The sequence below is a fragment of the Strix aluco genome, chromosome 3 (assembly GCF_031877795.1).
Source record: "Strix aluco isolate bStrAlu1 chromosome 3, bStrAlu1.hap1, whole genome shotgun sequence".
Classification (NCBI taxonomy): Eukaryota; Metazoa; Chordata; class Aves; order Strigiformes; family Strigidae; genus Strix; species Strix aluco.
In genome coordinates this window covers 29350921-29364905 of record NC_133933.1, presented here as the reverse complement: position 1 = coordinate 29364905, position 13985 = coordinate 29350921, and the positions used below count along the sequence as shown (strand labels likewise).

Here is a 13985-nt window from a genome sequence, read left to right as displayed (position 1 = left end):
CCTCGTGGTGCCGTGCTGCATGTGCACCACGTGGGTTTTTGGGAGGCATCTTTGTAACAGCACATGGGGAAGCTTTGCTGATTTTTCTCAGGCAGGAGATTTTGCTCTTCAGCGTTGCCCTCTGGATGTGGACATGGTGAAGCCAGCAGCTGCGACTTGCTTTCCAAGGTCAGGCGGCTACCAGATAAGAGATGCGTTACCCTCTCCTGAGCATCAAACCAATGTCTTTGCGTATGCCTGAGCTGAGCATCCCTGCATATGTGTGTTAACCTCTGGTTCCCTTCTCTGTCTCTGGAAAGAAGGTTACTGCTGCTAATTTGTGTGCTGGCAGGCTTTGCCGTGTTGCTTGGATACCAAAAAGAGCACAGCCCACTACAGTGGACCCTTGGCGTGAGCCTTCATTCAAAGGCCGACTCGCACAGAGCAGCTTAGCAAGATGTCATTTTAATTGAGCTGCTTGTTGGCTTGTGCAATTGCCTTTTACTATGCGACTTCTTATAAAACACTTCTGTAATCCCTCCTGGTGCAGAATTAACTTTTGCATAATTGCCTTCACACTAGATCTTGAAGCGTTTTTATAGGTCAGTGAGTTAAAATACTGAGCTACCCTGTGTGCATGCACCAAGGGAGCAGCAGCTGTGAGATGACTGAAAGCTTGTACAGATCTTCCAATATTATTTTGCAGCAATCTGCATGGCTCTTCTCTGTGTGGCTGTCTGATCTGACTTCGTATCTCTGTGCTTACCACGTCAGTGCCTAACCAGAGGCATTCCTCCTGCTGTCTTCCCCTGGGCATTTCTCAGCTCAGTTGTAGATCAGCTGAGTAATGGTGCATTCAGCCCATTCTTTCTGAGTGAGGATCCAAATGACTTGTGTTCAGGAATAGTACACCAAAAAGTGTCAAGGGAATTTTATCTGTGCTGTATTCACTTTATTAAAATGGGGAAAGCAAAATATCAGAGGGAGGAGAGGGAAGTGGCACAGTGCATCCATCCTCAGGGAGTCTCGCAGCGCGTGTCTGTGTCAGGTGAACAGAACTCACTCCCGTTGCCCTCAGTGTGCCTCTCCCAGTTCATGTGAGGTGATGATCAGACCCAGGTAGTGTATTAGATCTCCCTCTGTCCAATAATATCATTAAAGGAGGAAGAGGAGAGCAGAAGTGCCTCAGGAGGGAGAAATTATTGAATAGCTTCTGCACTATACCTTCTGCGCATTTGATCGGTGGATGATGGTTATCACCACTGGAGACCTGGGCTCCTCCATCCTGCTCCTCCTGCCTGGCACGTACATCCCAGAAGGTGTCAGGCATGGTGCTGGGTCTTCCTGCAGCTGGAGCAGAAGCACTTGTGAGTCTGGGTGCTGGGACAGCTGGGTGCTTAGACCTGCTTGGACATCAACGTTGGTGGGCTGCTCTGGTCAAACAATTGATGCTGGCGTGTCTGTCTGAAACCTGAGCGTGTCTTGGTTTGTTTCAGGTGCTGATTGCTCTGCAGGGCCTTGGTGCGCTGTCTACGTTTGGGCTTTTCTCCTTCGGGGCTTCGAGGAGGAGGGCTCTCCCCATGTCCCCTGCCCCAGGGGTCTCTGTGGGCCTGGGTCACTGTTGGTGCTGCAGGGAAGGGGCACGATGCAGAGATGGCACTTGTCTCCTCACCTGCCCCTAGTGTGCCCCTTGCACAGTTGCTGCCTGTTAGCTTCACAAAGGCACCAGGGTTTTTTTTCCTCCAGCTAAACTCCTGTTGAGGCCGGTTTAGACGCAGATGGGCTGAGGTCCTCGCAGCGTGTCCCCTCCTGTCCTGTGGTTCCTAGCGCTGGTGGGAGAACTGCTGGTGGCAAGTAACCCAAGCTCACCTAGCCGTGGGGAGCTAGCTGCCGTCTGGCGAGTCCTGTCAGCTGCTAAGACTTATTTCCAGAAATGTTCGAAGCCTGGGGCCACAGTGCTGGCATATGGAAGGTTCCTGCTCTGATTAGTTATTAATAAGAAAAAAAAAAAAAAACCAAGAGAGGACACTTTCTCTAAAAGTTGGTGTTGACAAATAAACAAGGTGAAGGGCTTCAAGTCTTTCTTCTGGCTGTGAACTGATCTGTGCTCTGCAGTGGGGGCACCTGTGTAGGGAAGGGTCTGTATTTGGGGGGAAGATGCTGGGACTTTTGTGAGATGTTTTTGATATTAGAGTTCACCAGGAGGTGGAGAAAAAAGAACACAACTTCAAACTGCAGAAGGGTATTTGTTGAGTCATTGTGCGAGTGTGCAGATTTAAAGAAAACCCATCCAGATGCTTTCTGCTCCAGAGTTTTAAAACTAAGGGGTTGACTCAGGTAACACCTTAACTGATTCTCCCCTTTTCTTTTGAACTGACTAAGGATGCTGCTACTCATTTGCCACACTGCTCAGGAATGTCCAGGTGGTGGCCAGAGTGCAGGCTTTGTGTCCCAAGTCTTGCTTGTATTTGAGTCTGGGATTTGAATGTCTCCCAAGTATCGAAGCTAGGTTGTGCGTGAGCCTGGGTGGTGAAGGCGATGGGACTGTGGGAAGCACAACAACCTGTGGCTCAGAGGGTGGTGTGCTTGTGTTGACTTGCAGATCCATAGGAGCTGCATGCTGGCATGGGAAATGTGGTCCTTTCTGCAGACTGCTAGCAGTATTGGGGTGTGCAAGAAAGCCTACTTGTTAATAGAGCCATACTGGTGTACCCTAATGGCCTGTCACCTCCAAAGCATGTTGTATGCTTTGGGCCCAATTCTTCACACACTCCTTTGGCTCAAACCTGTCTCTTTCAAAATCAGCCTCCTGGGGGAAGAGAGCAGAATTCATCAGCTGCCTAATACACGCAGCCTGGCTGACAGGCATTAGTGTCTCTGTGGAATGGAAGAAATTGAGGTTGAAGGACTAGTATGAGGCTGCAGAAGAGCTGAGAGTCAGGGTGGGCAGGGTTTGGGAATCTTGGAGGGATGGGGACATGCCATAGCAACCCATTCCTGTGAGGCCCTGGTGGAGTGCTAGGTATTGTCCTTGTGCATTTCCTGAGTGTTGGGGAAGAGGAGGGGTATTGGGGCAGGAGGTGGCAGGCCAGAACATTAATGTCCCTCTTGTGTGATGTCCAAGGAGATCAGCAGCCCATCAGTGCTGTTTTTCTGCTGCTTTGATTTACATGAAAACCCGGGATCGGGAGGCCACCGAGCTTTCGTTACAGCTGCTTTTGCCCTCTCCTGCTCTGTGCTGCTTCTCTATTGTGACACATAATTTACTCCCCGACTCTCCATCCTGCAGTACAGTCCCAGCTCAAAAGTGTGATTACAGCTGCGGCATTGCTGTGTCGTTGCCTTTTGTTTGCCACAATACAGCTCTCCTTGGGCAGAGCAGAAAGGAAAAGAAATAATAATGATGCATGGATGGCAGGGAAGATCTGACTTGCCTTTCCAGCCCATTTGCTGTGTATTTCATCTCGGGTGGGGACTCTCATTAACTAGTCACTCAGCAGAAGCAACCTGTACCTAAAGGTTAATTTCCGCAGCGGTTGTTGCTGGGTTATTTGATGGTGGGTAATTTCCATCCTCAAAAGATTCTTTTACTCCTGCCTAGTATTTAATGAGATTAAATTGCAACTTCTCTGAGACCTCGTGGCAGAAGTGTGTATGTGTGGCAGGTGGCCACCAAAGCTTTGTGTGGACTTAATAGAAAGGCACTCGGGGAGCAGAGAGAAAACCCTTTCATAATGAGGGGGAAAAATACTGGTGATGTTTGAAAGCTTCATAGGTGTTAATAAAAGATACTGCTTTTTCAGTTACACAGAATGATAAATACAATGGGCTTCTGCAAGAATCTGTCTGTAGGATACAAATTATTGTAACGTAACTTTGATGTACACAGGATGCTCCTTTTAAGGCCTGGAGCAAGGTGACCTTTTAAATGAGGTGACTGTGGGCTGAGTTTTCCAGTTGATATAACATTGCTGGGCCCCATTCTGCCCTTGCAGTGTATTTATAACCTTTAATTCTACCAATGGTGTGGGGTTTTTCTTGGAGAAGCTGGCCCTAATGCAACAATGATCCAGAGAGACCAGCAAAGGCAATAGAGCTATTTCTGTTCCATGTCAGTGTGGTTGATATCGGGGTGAGCTTTGACAGTTGCTGCAGGGTGTTTGTGTTTGATGTAGGTGGGGCAGCAGATGGGCAGAGGTGGGTGCATGCAGCCTTGGCTGGGCGAGGGGTTGTGTCCACGGCAGTGGTCTGTGCTCTGCTTTGCACGCTCGCCCAGACTTACTGCGTACAGGTGCTGAAGTGCACCAGGAGCTGGGCCTGTAGTGTTGTCTGTTCCTATGCCCTCTAATACATTTTCTCCAGACTGCTAAAGCTGATGACATCTAGCACTGAACACAATTAAATATGTTTGACGTTGAACCAAAAAGCTTCCCTGTGGCTGTTCTGAAATATTTTTGCCTGTGTGTTTTTCTTGCTTTTTATTTGTACAGAGGTTTAACTGCTTGCTTTTGACCTCAGATTCTGGGCAGCTCATGAATCTCTTACTAGTTGATTTCTGTGTTCACCTGGAGGGCAAAAGTTTGCATGTATGAAATTCAACAAGCATCAGGTGGGTGAAATATCCCCTTGAGAAGATGCTTTAGGGGCAGATGAGAGCCACTGGATGCCTTTCACGCATCCCTGTAGAGACAAGGGGTGAAATGTGGAGCACAGGCAGGGGCTCAGCATCCCTGGGAGTTGCACTGGTGATGGGGTGGGGTGTCAGGCTGAGAGCAGAACCAGAACCAAGCCCTAATTGTGTTTTACAATATTGGTACAAAAGGCTTTTTGTGTTCTCATTTTCCCAGCAGCTGTTGAGCAGCCATGCTATGCAGACAGGGGAGGAAGGCCGGCCACAGTAACATCCCAGGACATCTCAGCTGTGCAGTGGCTCTTGTTTCACTGCTGTTAAAGGCCTTTTTGAGCATGTGATAGGGGGAGGAGGGGATGCTGGAGATCCCCAGAGGAGGACCCTGGTCTGAGCTGATTCCTGCAGCTCCAGTGTGAGCTGACCCCACTCCTCTGTTCTTCAGGCTGCCCTGACGCTATCCAGGCAGTGCTGCCCCTTAGGCCAGTGTATTTTGTAGTGGCACCACACTGACCGACTGTCTTGGCTGTGTCTGCCTCTGGGGATGGCTCTGGGATTACAGCAGGTGCCTCTGGCTGGAGTAACCCCAGGCTGGAGTGTCTTGCTGCAGCCTTTTCTGGTCATCCCTCTTCTATTCCCCAGGCATGGGTGGGGGTCTCAGCTGCAGCGGGAAAGGGCGCCTGCTGTCACCCAGGGGCCGGGTGTCAGCATGTGGAGCCAGGGTAGGTTCCAGCTGTCCGGGGATTAGCAGCAAGGAGCCACGTGCAACGTAGGTGCTGACGCAAACCCGCCTGCGTGAGGGAATCTCAGCCTCTCCTCCCCTTGGCACGGGCCAGCAGCCTCCCGAGGAGATGACCCGGGACCTGCGCATAGTTCCCCTCTGAGATCACCTACTACGATGTTACGGAGCTTGGCCCCGGCCTCTGCACGTGGCACATTTGAAGTGGCCAGCCAGTGATTCAGGGGACACGTTTTGCTTTTTGAAAGTGTTTGTTTCTGTCAGCAATGCGTTACAAGGGTAACATGCAAACACACTCTTGTATGAGGAGTGGCTGTGCTGAGGGCCAGTTTACAGATGGAAAGGCAGACTGTCACCCTGGATTTTTCGTACTGTTTGAAGATGTGGGAAAATGAAGATCAATAATCTGAGTTGTATCAAGCTTCAACATGAAACAGAGGGAAACACTGTTCCCTTTTGGGACTGTGGAAGCTTGATGTTGGTATCAAATGGGGGAGTTCCCACAGATCTGGGGACGGTGGTCTCTCCTCTGGTGTGCTGACCTGAACACTGTTGTGGTTTTTCTCCTTCCCTCTCAAGCATGGTTAAGAGTCAGGTCCTTCCCTGCCTGAACTATTGCACCTTATTCTCCAAGCGCTGAAATGGGCTCTGGCAGCATTGACTGTTTCTGGGGCAGAGCAAGAATAAATTTGTGTTTGCAAGAAAGCACTTGCCCTGTCAGTTAAAAAAACCTGCTAAAGATGTCTTACAGATGTAATTGTGTATGCGCCCTTCCCAGCGCTGTTGTTGCCTTGACGCAGTGCACACCAGATACTTAACAAACGGGCAACCCTCCGTGGAGCGCTTCCCCATCAGCTTTAAAACCCACTTCTCAGGGAACTATTTTCATCACGTGGTGCTCGGGATTTACTGCAACGGCCGGTACGGCTCACTGGGCATGAGCAGACGATCAGATCTGATGGACAAACCTTTAACTTACCGAACTCTGAGTGACCTCATCTTTGAATTTGAAGACTCCTATAAAAAGTACTTGCATACGGTCAAAAAAGTAAAAATCGGATTATATGTCCCACATGAGCCGCACAGTTTTCAGCCCATTGAGTGGAAACAGCTGGTCCTCAACGTATCCAAAATGATGCGCACAGAAGTCAGGAAGGAGCTGGAGAAGTTTGCCAGGGATATGAGGATGAAGGTAGGTCCATGTGCTTGGGCGGTGGAGTTGGAGGGGTGTGTACCTTGTCCCATCCTGCAGAGACTGGTCTTGCTCCATGTCAGCAGACTGACCCCAGCCTGAGATGAAGGTGGTATCAGGTGGGCTGGGGGTGTGCTTGCATCTGTCTCAGTGATTCTCCCACAGGGTTTGGTGTGTTTTCAAGCCCTTATAGCTATTTTTTAGTTAAAGGATCTTCCCTTCAGCCTGGGAAACACTTGAACCCTGACCATCAAAGAGCTGTTGCCCAGTTTGCTTTTCTCACTGACTGCAGAAGAAGGTGGCTGGGTGGAATCAGCATGGCTGGGGCTGGAGTCGGTGGGGTGGGTGACCTGGTGGCAGGGATCTCTGCTCTTTGCACCATGGCAAGGGGTGCCATGGGACAGCTGTGTCAGTGATTGCTTCTCCTTGCAGGGCATGCCGGTGGGCTTGCCCTGCGCTGCCTTATGTCCACCACCCTCGGCTGAATCGCAAAGTAGGTTACATGGGAATGATGAGGAGAGCAAGTCCCTGACAGGCTGGTGCTTCTCTGCTGGTTGGTTGGACTGAAAAGCCCAGAGGGAAACGATGGGGAGACAGGGCAGGCTGCCAGGGGGCTGGAGGGTTTGGCTGCCCTTGGGGATGAGGGGTGTCCCTGACCGTGCCTCTGGGGCTGGCGTGGGCAAGGAGCTGGTTGTGGTCACGGTGGAAGGGGATTTGGTGCCTTTCCAATCTGCCGCTGGCAGTGGGAGCAGAGCAGGTGTGTTGCTAAGTATGGGGCTGGCTCTTGTGGAGAGGCATGCGGCATCGCATCCAAGTTATTCTGGGTTCCTGTCCCCTGCCCTGCTGAGGAATGGCTCCTACGTAGCAGCCGTGTGCCTTTTTGGCTGAGGCCCTTGCCCCCTTGCCCTCACCTTGGAATGAGTGTCACCAGTGGCATCGTAGCCCTTATGTCCTGCTGCCACCTCTCCTGTCCTGCCAAGGAGTTTTGAGCGCCAGCTTGTACCACACTGTCACCTTAAGCACATGTGCTTGATTACAGATGTAATGAGGTTTTTTTTCCCCTCTTCTTCTCTATTCATGCACTTTTAATACCATCTAGAGAGCAAACAGCTGAAGCAGGCTCTAGCTGAAGAAGTCCTTATGGGTGGATGACTGGCTGAACTTAGTACTTGCTTTTGATAGAGGGACCAGCTCTTGTGTGCGTGCTGAGCTGTGACATTGGGTCCGGTCCTTGTAAGTGCCTCAGGGCTGGGACCACAGCTCTGAACCCTTGAAGGCTGAAGACCCTACATCTGACTCTTCCCTTGAGTTAATTCAGAATTTGAGCCACTTGATTCAGAGGGCTTCCATTGTGAGGGGGCTGACTTTGGAGGATCAGGTCTTAAAAATAGCCTGGAGTGTGAGTGTTGTGCTGATGGCCTCCTAAGCTTGGAGGGCCTGGGGGCTGCAGGCAAGTTGGAGACCTATGGAAAAGTCCGACTGACACAGAGAGTTCAGCTGCCAGCCTGGGAGACAATAACCTCTGTGGAGAGGAAAGCTGGAGAGGGGGATTTGGCTGTGTGAGTTTCCTTCAGCTAAGGCTCAAAGCTGTTTTTCTTATCTCTTCCTGTTGCCAGCTCTGAAGAAAGCTGTGAATGAGACCTTTTTTTTCAGTATTTAGCTGGGAACTGAATTGGTGACGCCAACTGATTTTAGCAGGGAGTCCCAGGACAGCTATCACATGATAACAGCTTTGGGCTCCTCTTAACCTGGGCAGGGTTTGAAAAAGCCCCAAGGGATTGAAGGCTCTTTGTGTGCTGTCCCTACTGCTGTATGAGGCCCTTTATTTTTATTTTTGGTGAATCATTGCCTTTATTGAATGCCTTTTCCTTCCCTCCCCCATCTCCCGCAGATTCTGAAACCCTCAAGTGCCCACTCTCCGATGAAAGAGAGATCACGGGGTAAGTCGTTGTCCCCTCGCCGAAGGCAAGCCAGCCCTCAGAGACGGGTGTGCAGAAGAGACAAATCGTGAGTATTCCTGCTGCCATCACTGACGGGTCAGAAATGGAGGGTGATGACATACTGTTTTGCTGTACAAAACTTGTATGTGCTCACTGGCATGTGTAGGAAAACTGCATCAGGTATCTCCGTAACCAGAGAAGCTCCAGAAGCTGCGGGTACTGCTGATGTCCTGGCACTGCTGTGCTTACTGCTGCCCCATCGATGGCCCCGCTGTGCAGTGTCCTTGGAGGTGCTAATGGCCTTTGCTTGTTTCAGTTCTACCGGGTGTTGGATGACTGTGAAAGTGGAAGTGTGGGTTTTGCTTTTTGTTTTTTCAGTCTTTATACAGTCCACTTTCTGGAGGAATTAACCTAGCCTGGTGTGCATGGGACCTGTACAGGAGGGAAAGTAGTTTGATCAGATTTAAGGGTGTTCAGACAGGTATTAAAAATGGGAGGATGTTATCTGCTATTGGTGGTGGGGTGCCCTGCTGTCATGGTCACTGAGACAGAAACCAGGTTCTCTGTGATGAGCCTTTGTATAGAACTGTTCTGATGGGAGTGGGTTTTGCTGAGGATTGTCTGACTTACAGGGACAGTAAAAAAGTAAACCTTTTCTCTTCTTGCCAAAACAGAAATATGACTTGCATTGTATTCTTTGATTTTAATCGGTTTAAAAAACCCCAGACCACTTCCCTCGTATTGTAGCTAATAGTTTAACTGCGTGGGGAAGGATGGACTAATTGCATGCAATACCTCTAAATGGATAAAACTGAGCTTCCAGATCATGGGCCTTTTCCAGCCACTGGCAATTCACACTCCCATACCTTAGATGTGGAAGAGTTGAGTTCTAGCTGTACTGCTTCATGCCAGGAAGCTAACAACTGTGAAAGCCTATACGTAACCCAGACTAGTCACTTATTTATGGTCATTGCTTTTTAAATAGACTCCCAGACTACTGTCTCAGCACTTACTTATTTATTTTAAAGCAGCTAACAAAGTCATTAGACTAACCTTCTAAAGATAACTTCAAGATACTTTAGCAGCAGATGATTTCACAGCATGCTTTTATTTTTACATGTGAATTCACAGTCAGTCTATGATGCTGTACTTTGGGCTTCATCACTGAGAGTTCCTTGTTTATTGCATGGATAATTATAGTTGTAATGGGCTCGATTGCTCCAGGCTTCTTCACCTCTTAGATTCGCTTTGAGGGATGGTTTCATCTTTGGGTTTCTGATAGTGCTTCTGCAGTTGCTGGAATGGATAATGTATGTCTTGCTTGGCTTGGAGACTCGCCAGTTGGGCTGGTCTCCTGAGAGAGCTGCTGGGCACGTGGCTGGTTTGCGGTGGCTGATTCTTCCTTGGCAGCTTTGCTTTTCTAGGACAGAAAGACAAGTGAAGTACTGGTGGCCTTGCAGTGGCTTCACCACCTGCTCGGTGGTTCTGTTGTGTTGCTCTGTGTCTAGAGCAAATTATATGTTATTCTAAGATAAACCCTGAGTCACCATGATACAAGATCCGGGACCCAGCTATAGCATGGTGTGGGGACCAGGAGACTGAGAGCAGACTCCACACACAAGACCTTCATCTCTGCTTTGGCGAAAGGCGTTGAAACATCTCAGAGCAGGTGGAAGTTCTTGCAGCACGTGCCTTGTGGCTGCATGACAGCCCTGCAAGTCGTGCACAGCCCCCTTGCAAACCTGGCCAGTACACTTGGAAGGAGAAGGGGAGTGAAGGAGCTTTCGGCAGGTCCAGGGCCCTCGAGCAGTCCCAAGAGGCTATCGCTGTTAGAAGAGTGATGCCAGGGAGAAGAACTAGGTTCCTGATGTTAAAATGATGCTTCTGTGCAGTGGCACTGATGGTTCAAAGGCTGACTCTGCCTTTTGCCCCAGTGGGAGTGATGCTGCAGAGGAGTCTGCTGCTGTAGGGAGTTCCCTTCTGGTAATAAAACCCTTCCATTTCCAAAATTGAGATCTGCTGGTTTCTGCAACATGAGGTCTCTGAGACCTGAAGGGGGAATGGCATCCCCTCATCAGGGATGAGCTGAATGACACGTACTAGCATGTACAGTGGTTGATGTGGGGTGAGAAATACAGAAGGGGAAACTGGTTATTTTCTTCTGCGTGTTGATGGATCTCTGAGAACCTAGTTGCAGTGAGAGGCCTTTGTGTTACACACAGAAGAGAAAAGACTTTCAGGGTTGCTAGGCTGAAATCCTAGCTAAGAATGGCTGTGCTTATCAACACTGTGTTTTGTTTCTTTGTGGATCTCTAACTCACATGCTGTAATTACAGCTTTTTAGAGCTTGCAGGGGAGGGGGAGAGAAGTGTTTTGCTCTAGTGTGAGCTGGCAGGGGCTGAATAACACATTCGTTTGAGAGGCTTCACCTGCTGATGACAAGCTGTTATTACAGCCTGGGTTTTGTCAACAATAAAATTATATGGGCCTGCTGGGAGAAATCTCCTAGTGAAAAATATGTGAACTGGAGTGTCTTTGCTGGATTGTTTCTGAAGGACAAAGGCTGAAGTGGTGCTTAAGGATGGAATTGCATTTTACAGCCTCAACCCGTTAACTTCTCATCCTGGTTCCTTACTAGTTTCTTAGGTAAATGCCAGTGGTGGCTGCTAGCAAGCCCACAATAGTGTCTTAGCCTGGAAATACAGCTACAAGGCAGAGAGGGTACATTGTAGGGCATGGGTGGCAATGCAATAAGCAGTACGTGCCTGTCTAGCAGACGGGTGTGTAGTTAAATTGCAGCTCATTAACTGAACGATGTAACAGTCCATGTGTTCTTAGACCACAGCTGGTGTGATCCTGCTAAGGGTGGCCAGACAGGATGAATAAAGAGGATATAGGGTGGTGTGAATCTTTCTAGTAAGTCTGAAGCTTTACTGTGTCCACTTGTCCATCCTCTGAAATCCCAGAGGAGGAGGCTGCAGTAAATTGCAAGCCACTGTTCTGGAACAGGCAACGCAGTGTTTCATCCTCAACAGAAGTGCTCAGAGCAGGAGGGGTTTGGAAGAATTGATATGAGTTTGGAAGGAAGTGTCATGTGGCAGCAATCTCTGCTCTTAAGTGTCAGTTGGCCAGATCTATTTCCTTTTAATTTCATATTGATGTTTAACACATGCATGGTCTGTGTCATAGTAACACTGGCCTTGTGTCTGGCCTAATTTAACTGTTGAAAGGAAAATTCTCTTAGTCCATTATATTAGGATATACAAGGGGGCAGGATTATATTAGGATGTGCAAAATCAGGCAGATCTAATGAATACTGTGTACCCAGCAGCTATGCACAGCGTATTCACCTGCTCATCGTCACAGCAGTTTGGACAGGAGGTGCGATCTGATGGGCCACTACAGCAGAGCTCCCTCACTTCAGAGGGGATGTTTGATGTCAGGTCATTTGCCAGCCAAGAATAGGGGCTGAGATGCCTCTGCTCCAACAAGTCCTTGCCTTTTCCTAAAACCGTATGGAGGACATTGTTTGTAGCTACAAGCTAGAGAGTTGTCATGGAGTACTGGAAATGGGCATGTCGCCATGGGTGTGCTGTGACTCCCCATCTCTCTTGGATAATCAGGGAATGTAGAACCATCCAGGCATGCTTTAATTAAAACCATATTCTGGCTTTAATTGGAGGGAGGGAGGGAGAAAAGGGTGGGAAGGGAAGAGGGATCCCTAAATTTGAGGGAGGGAGGAAGGAAGGACACTGGAAACTTCATACAGTGCATCTGTTGCTGGTCTCCAACTCCTACGCAAGCTCTGAGGGATGCAGCTTGTAGCTTGTTTTCTGGCTAGTCAAATCCCATCTGCTCTGAAGAAATAAAGTGGAAAAATCCAAACCATCTTACAATGATTTCTTCAGGCATGATCCCTTCCTGCAAGTGACAGAGACCAGTGAAGACTCCTTCACTTCTGTGAAGTACTTACAAACAAACATGAGGCAGGGTGCGGGGCAGTACTGGAAAGAGGATGATGGGGTTATTAATAGAAGTGCTTGGATAAGTGGCAAACAAAGAGGTTGCATTCAATGTGTGATGAGGCAGAAGAGCATCAGGTGTCCATAGCAATGTCCCCAGCTCTCAGAGGCTGTGCAAATTCTCAGCAGAGATCTGGTGTTAGCAGCTCTGCTCTTAAAAAAAAAAAAAAAAAAAAAAAAATCACTTATTGAATCAAAGAATTCGGAAATGTTTCTGAGGCTGTGTGTGTGTATTCCTGGCTTGTATTAGAAATAGTGTGACCAGCAGAAGTAGGGAGGTGATAGTCCCCCTGTGCTCTGCACTGGTGAGGCCACACCTGGAGTATTGTGTCCAGTTTTGGGCACCTCAATACGAGAGAGATATCGAGGTGCTGGACTGAGTGCAGAGGAGGGGAACGAAGCTGGTGAAGGGCCTGGAGAACAAATCCTATGAGGAGTGGTTGAAGGAGCTGGGACTGTTCAGTTTGAGGAGGAGAAGGCCAAGGGGAGACCTCATCACTCTCTACAGCTACCTGAAAGGACATTGTAGAGAGGTTGGTGCTGGTCTCTTCCCACAGGTAATTAGTGACAGAACAAGGGGGAACGGCTTTAAAATCCAACAGGGGAGGTTTAGACTGGACATCAGGAAAAAATTTTTCACAGAAAGAGTGGTCAGACAGTGGAACAGGCTGCCCAGGGAGGTGGTGGAGTCACCATCCCCAGATGTGTTTAAGGGTCGTTTAGATGAGATGTTGGGGGATATGGTGTAGGGGAGAACTTTGTAGAGTAGAGCTGATGGTTGGACTCGATGATCCCAAGGGTCTTTTCCAACCTGAATGATTCTATGATTCTGTGTGTAAGCTATACATCTCCACCTCTTAGGGCTGCAGCGGTACATCCCTTGGATGGGTGCCTCCACCCAGCAGCGTGCCGCAGGCAGGGCAGGGCTTTCCCTGGCCTGACAGCCTGCCTGCCCCACGCTGCCTCTCCCGTGGCTGTGCTGCCTGCCCAGAGCCGTGTCGGCAGAAATGGGCAGGCAGTGTGTGATGACTAGGTAAGTGCCAGCCTGGTGTGGTCACATAACAGGTCACATCTGCTGCATAATGAACGAAGAGTTAAGCACAAGAGCTGGAGATGAGGTCTGAGGAGCTGTAGGAAAGCACTGGAGCCATTACCAGCTTTACATTGTACTACTCGGGCTTTAGCTGTGTTTTTGCAGTGAGGCAGACATGCTGTAGCATCTACGAGGAGAAACGTGTATTTTAAACAATATCTTTCTTTAGAAAAGTAAACATCACCTTAGTGGGAGAACAGGTAAGAGCCTGGACTAAACTTGGGTTAGACACTTCCATAGACTATAAATCCCCAGGATTGTTTTGGTTTGACCACTTTGTTGCAGGAGCTTTTCCATTCTTGCTAAATAGGGGGAGACTGATTGTCCAGTCTCAAGGTTTCATTTGGTTCAGGTTGTTGATACACTTAAATGACCTAACAGCATACGTGTATG

The 13985-nt window shown here is 49.0% G+C and overlaps 1 protein-coding gene across 2 annotated transcripts in view; it reads left to right on the top strand.

Annotated features, from left to right (window-relative positions):
- Positions 1 to 13985, top strand: part of VASH2 (vasohibin 2) — a 36545-nt gene that overhangs the window by 19471 nt on the left and 3089 nt on the right. For both annotated transcript variants that reach the window (XM_074817934.1, XM_074817935.1), the window contains exons 5-6: positions 6156 to 6537; positions 8429 to 8544. In XM_074817934.1, coding sequence (XP_074674035.1) covers positions 6156 to 6537; positions 8429 to 8544 — 498 coding nt within the window. The remainder of the gene's footprint in view (positions 1 to 6155; positions 6538 to 8428; positions 8545 to 13985) is intronic.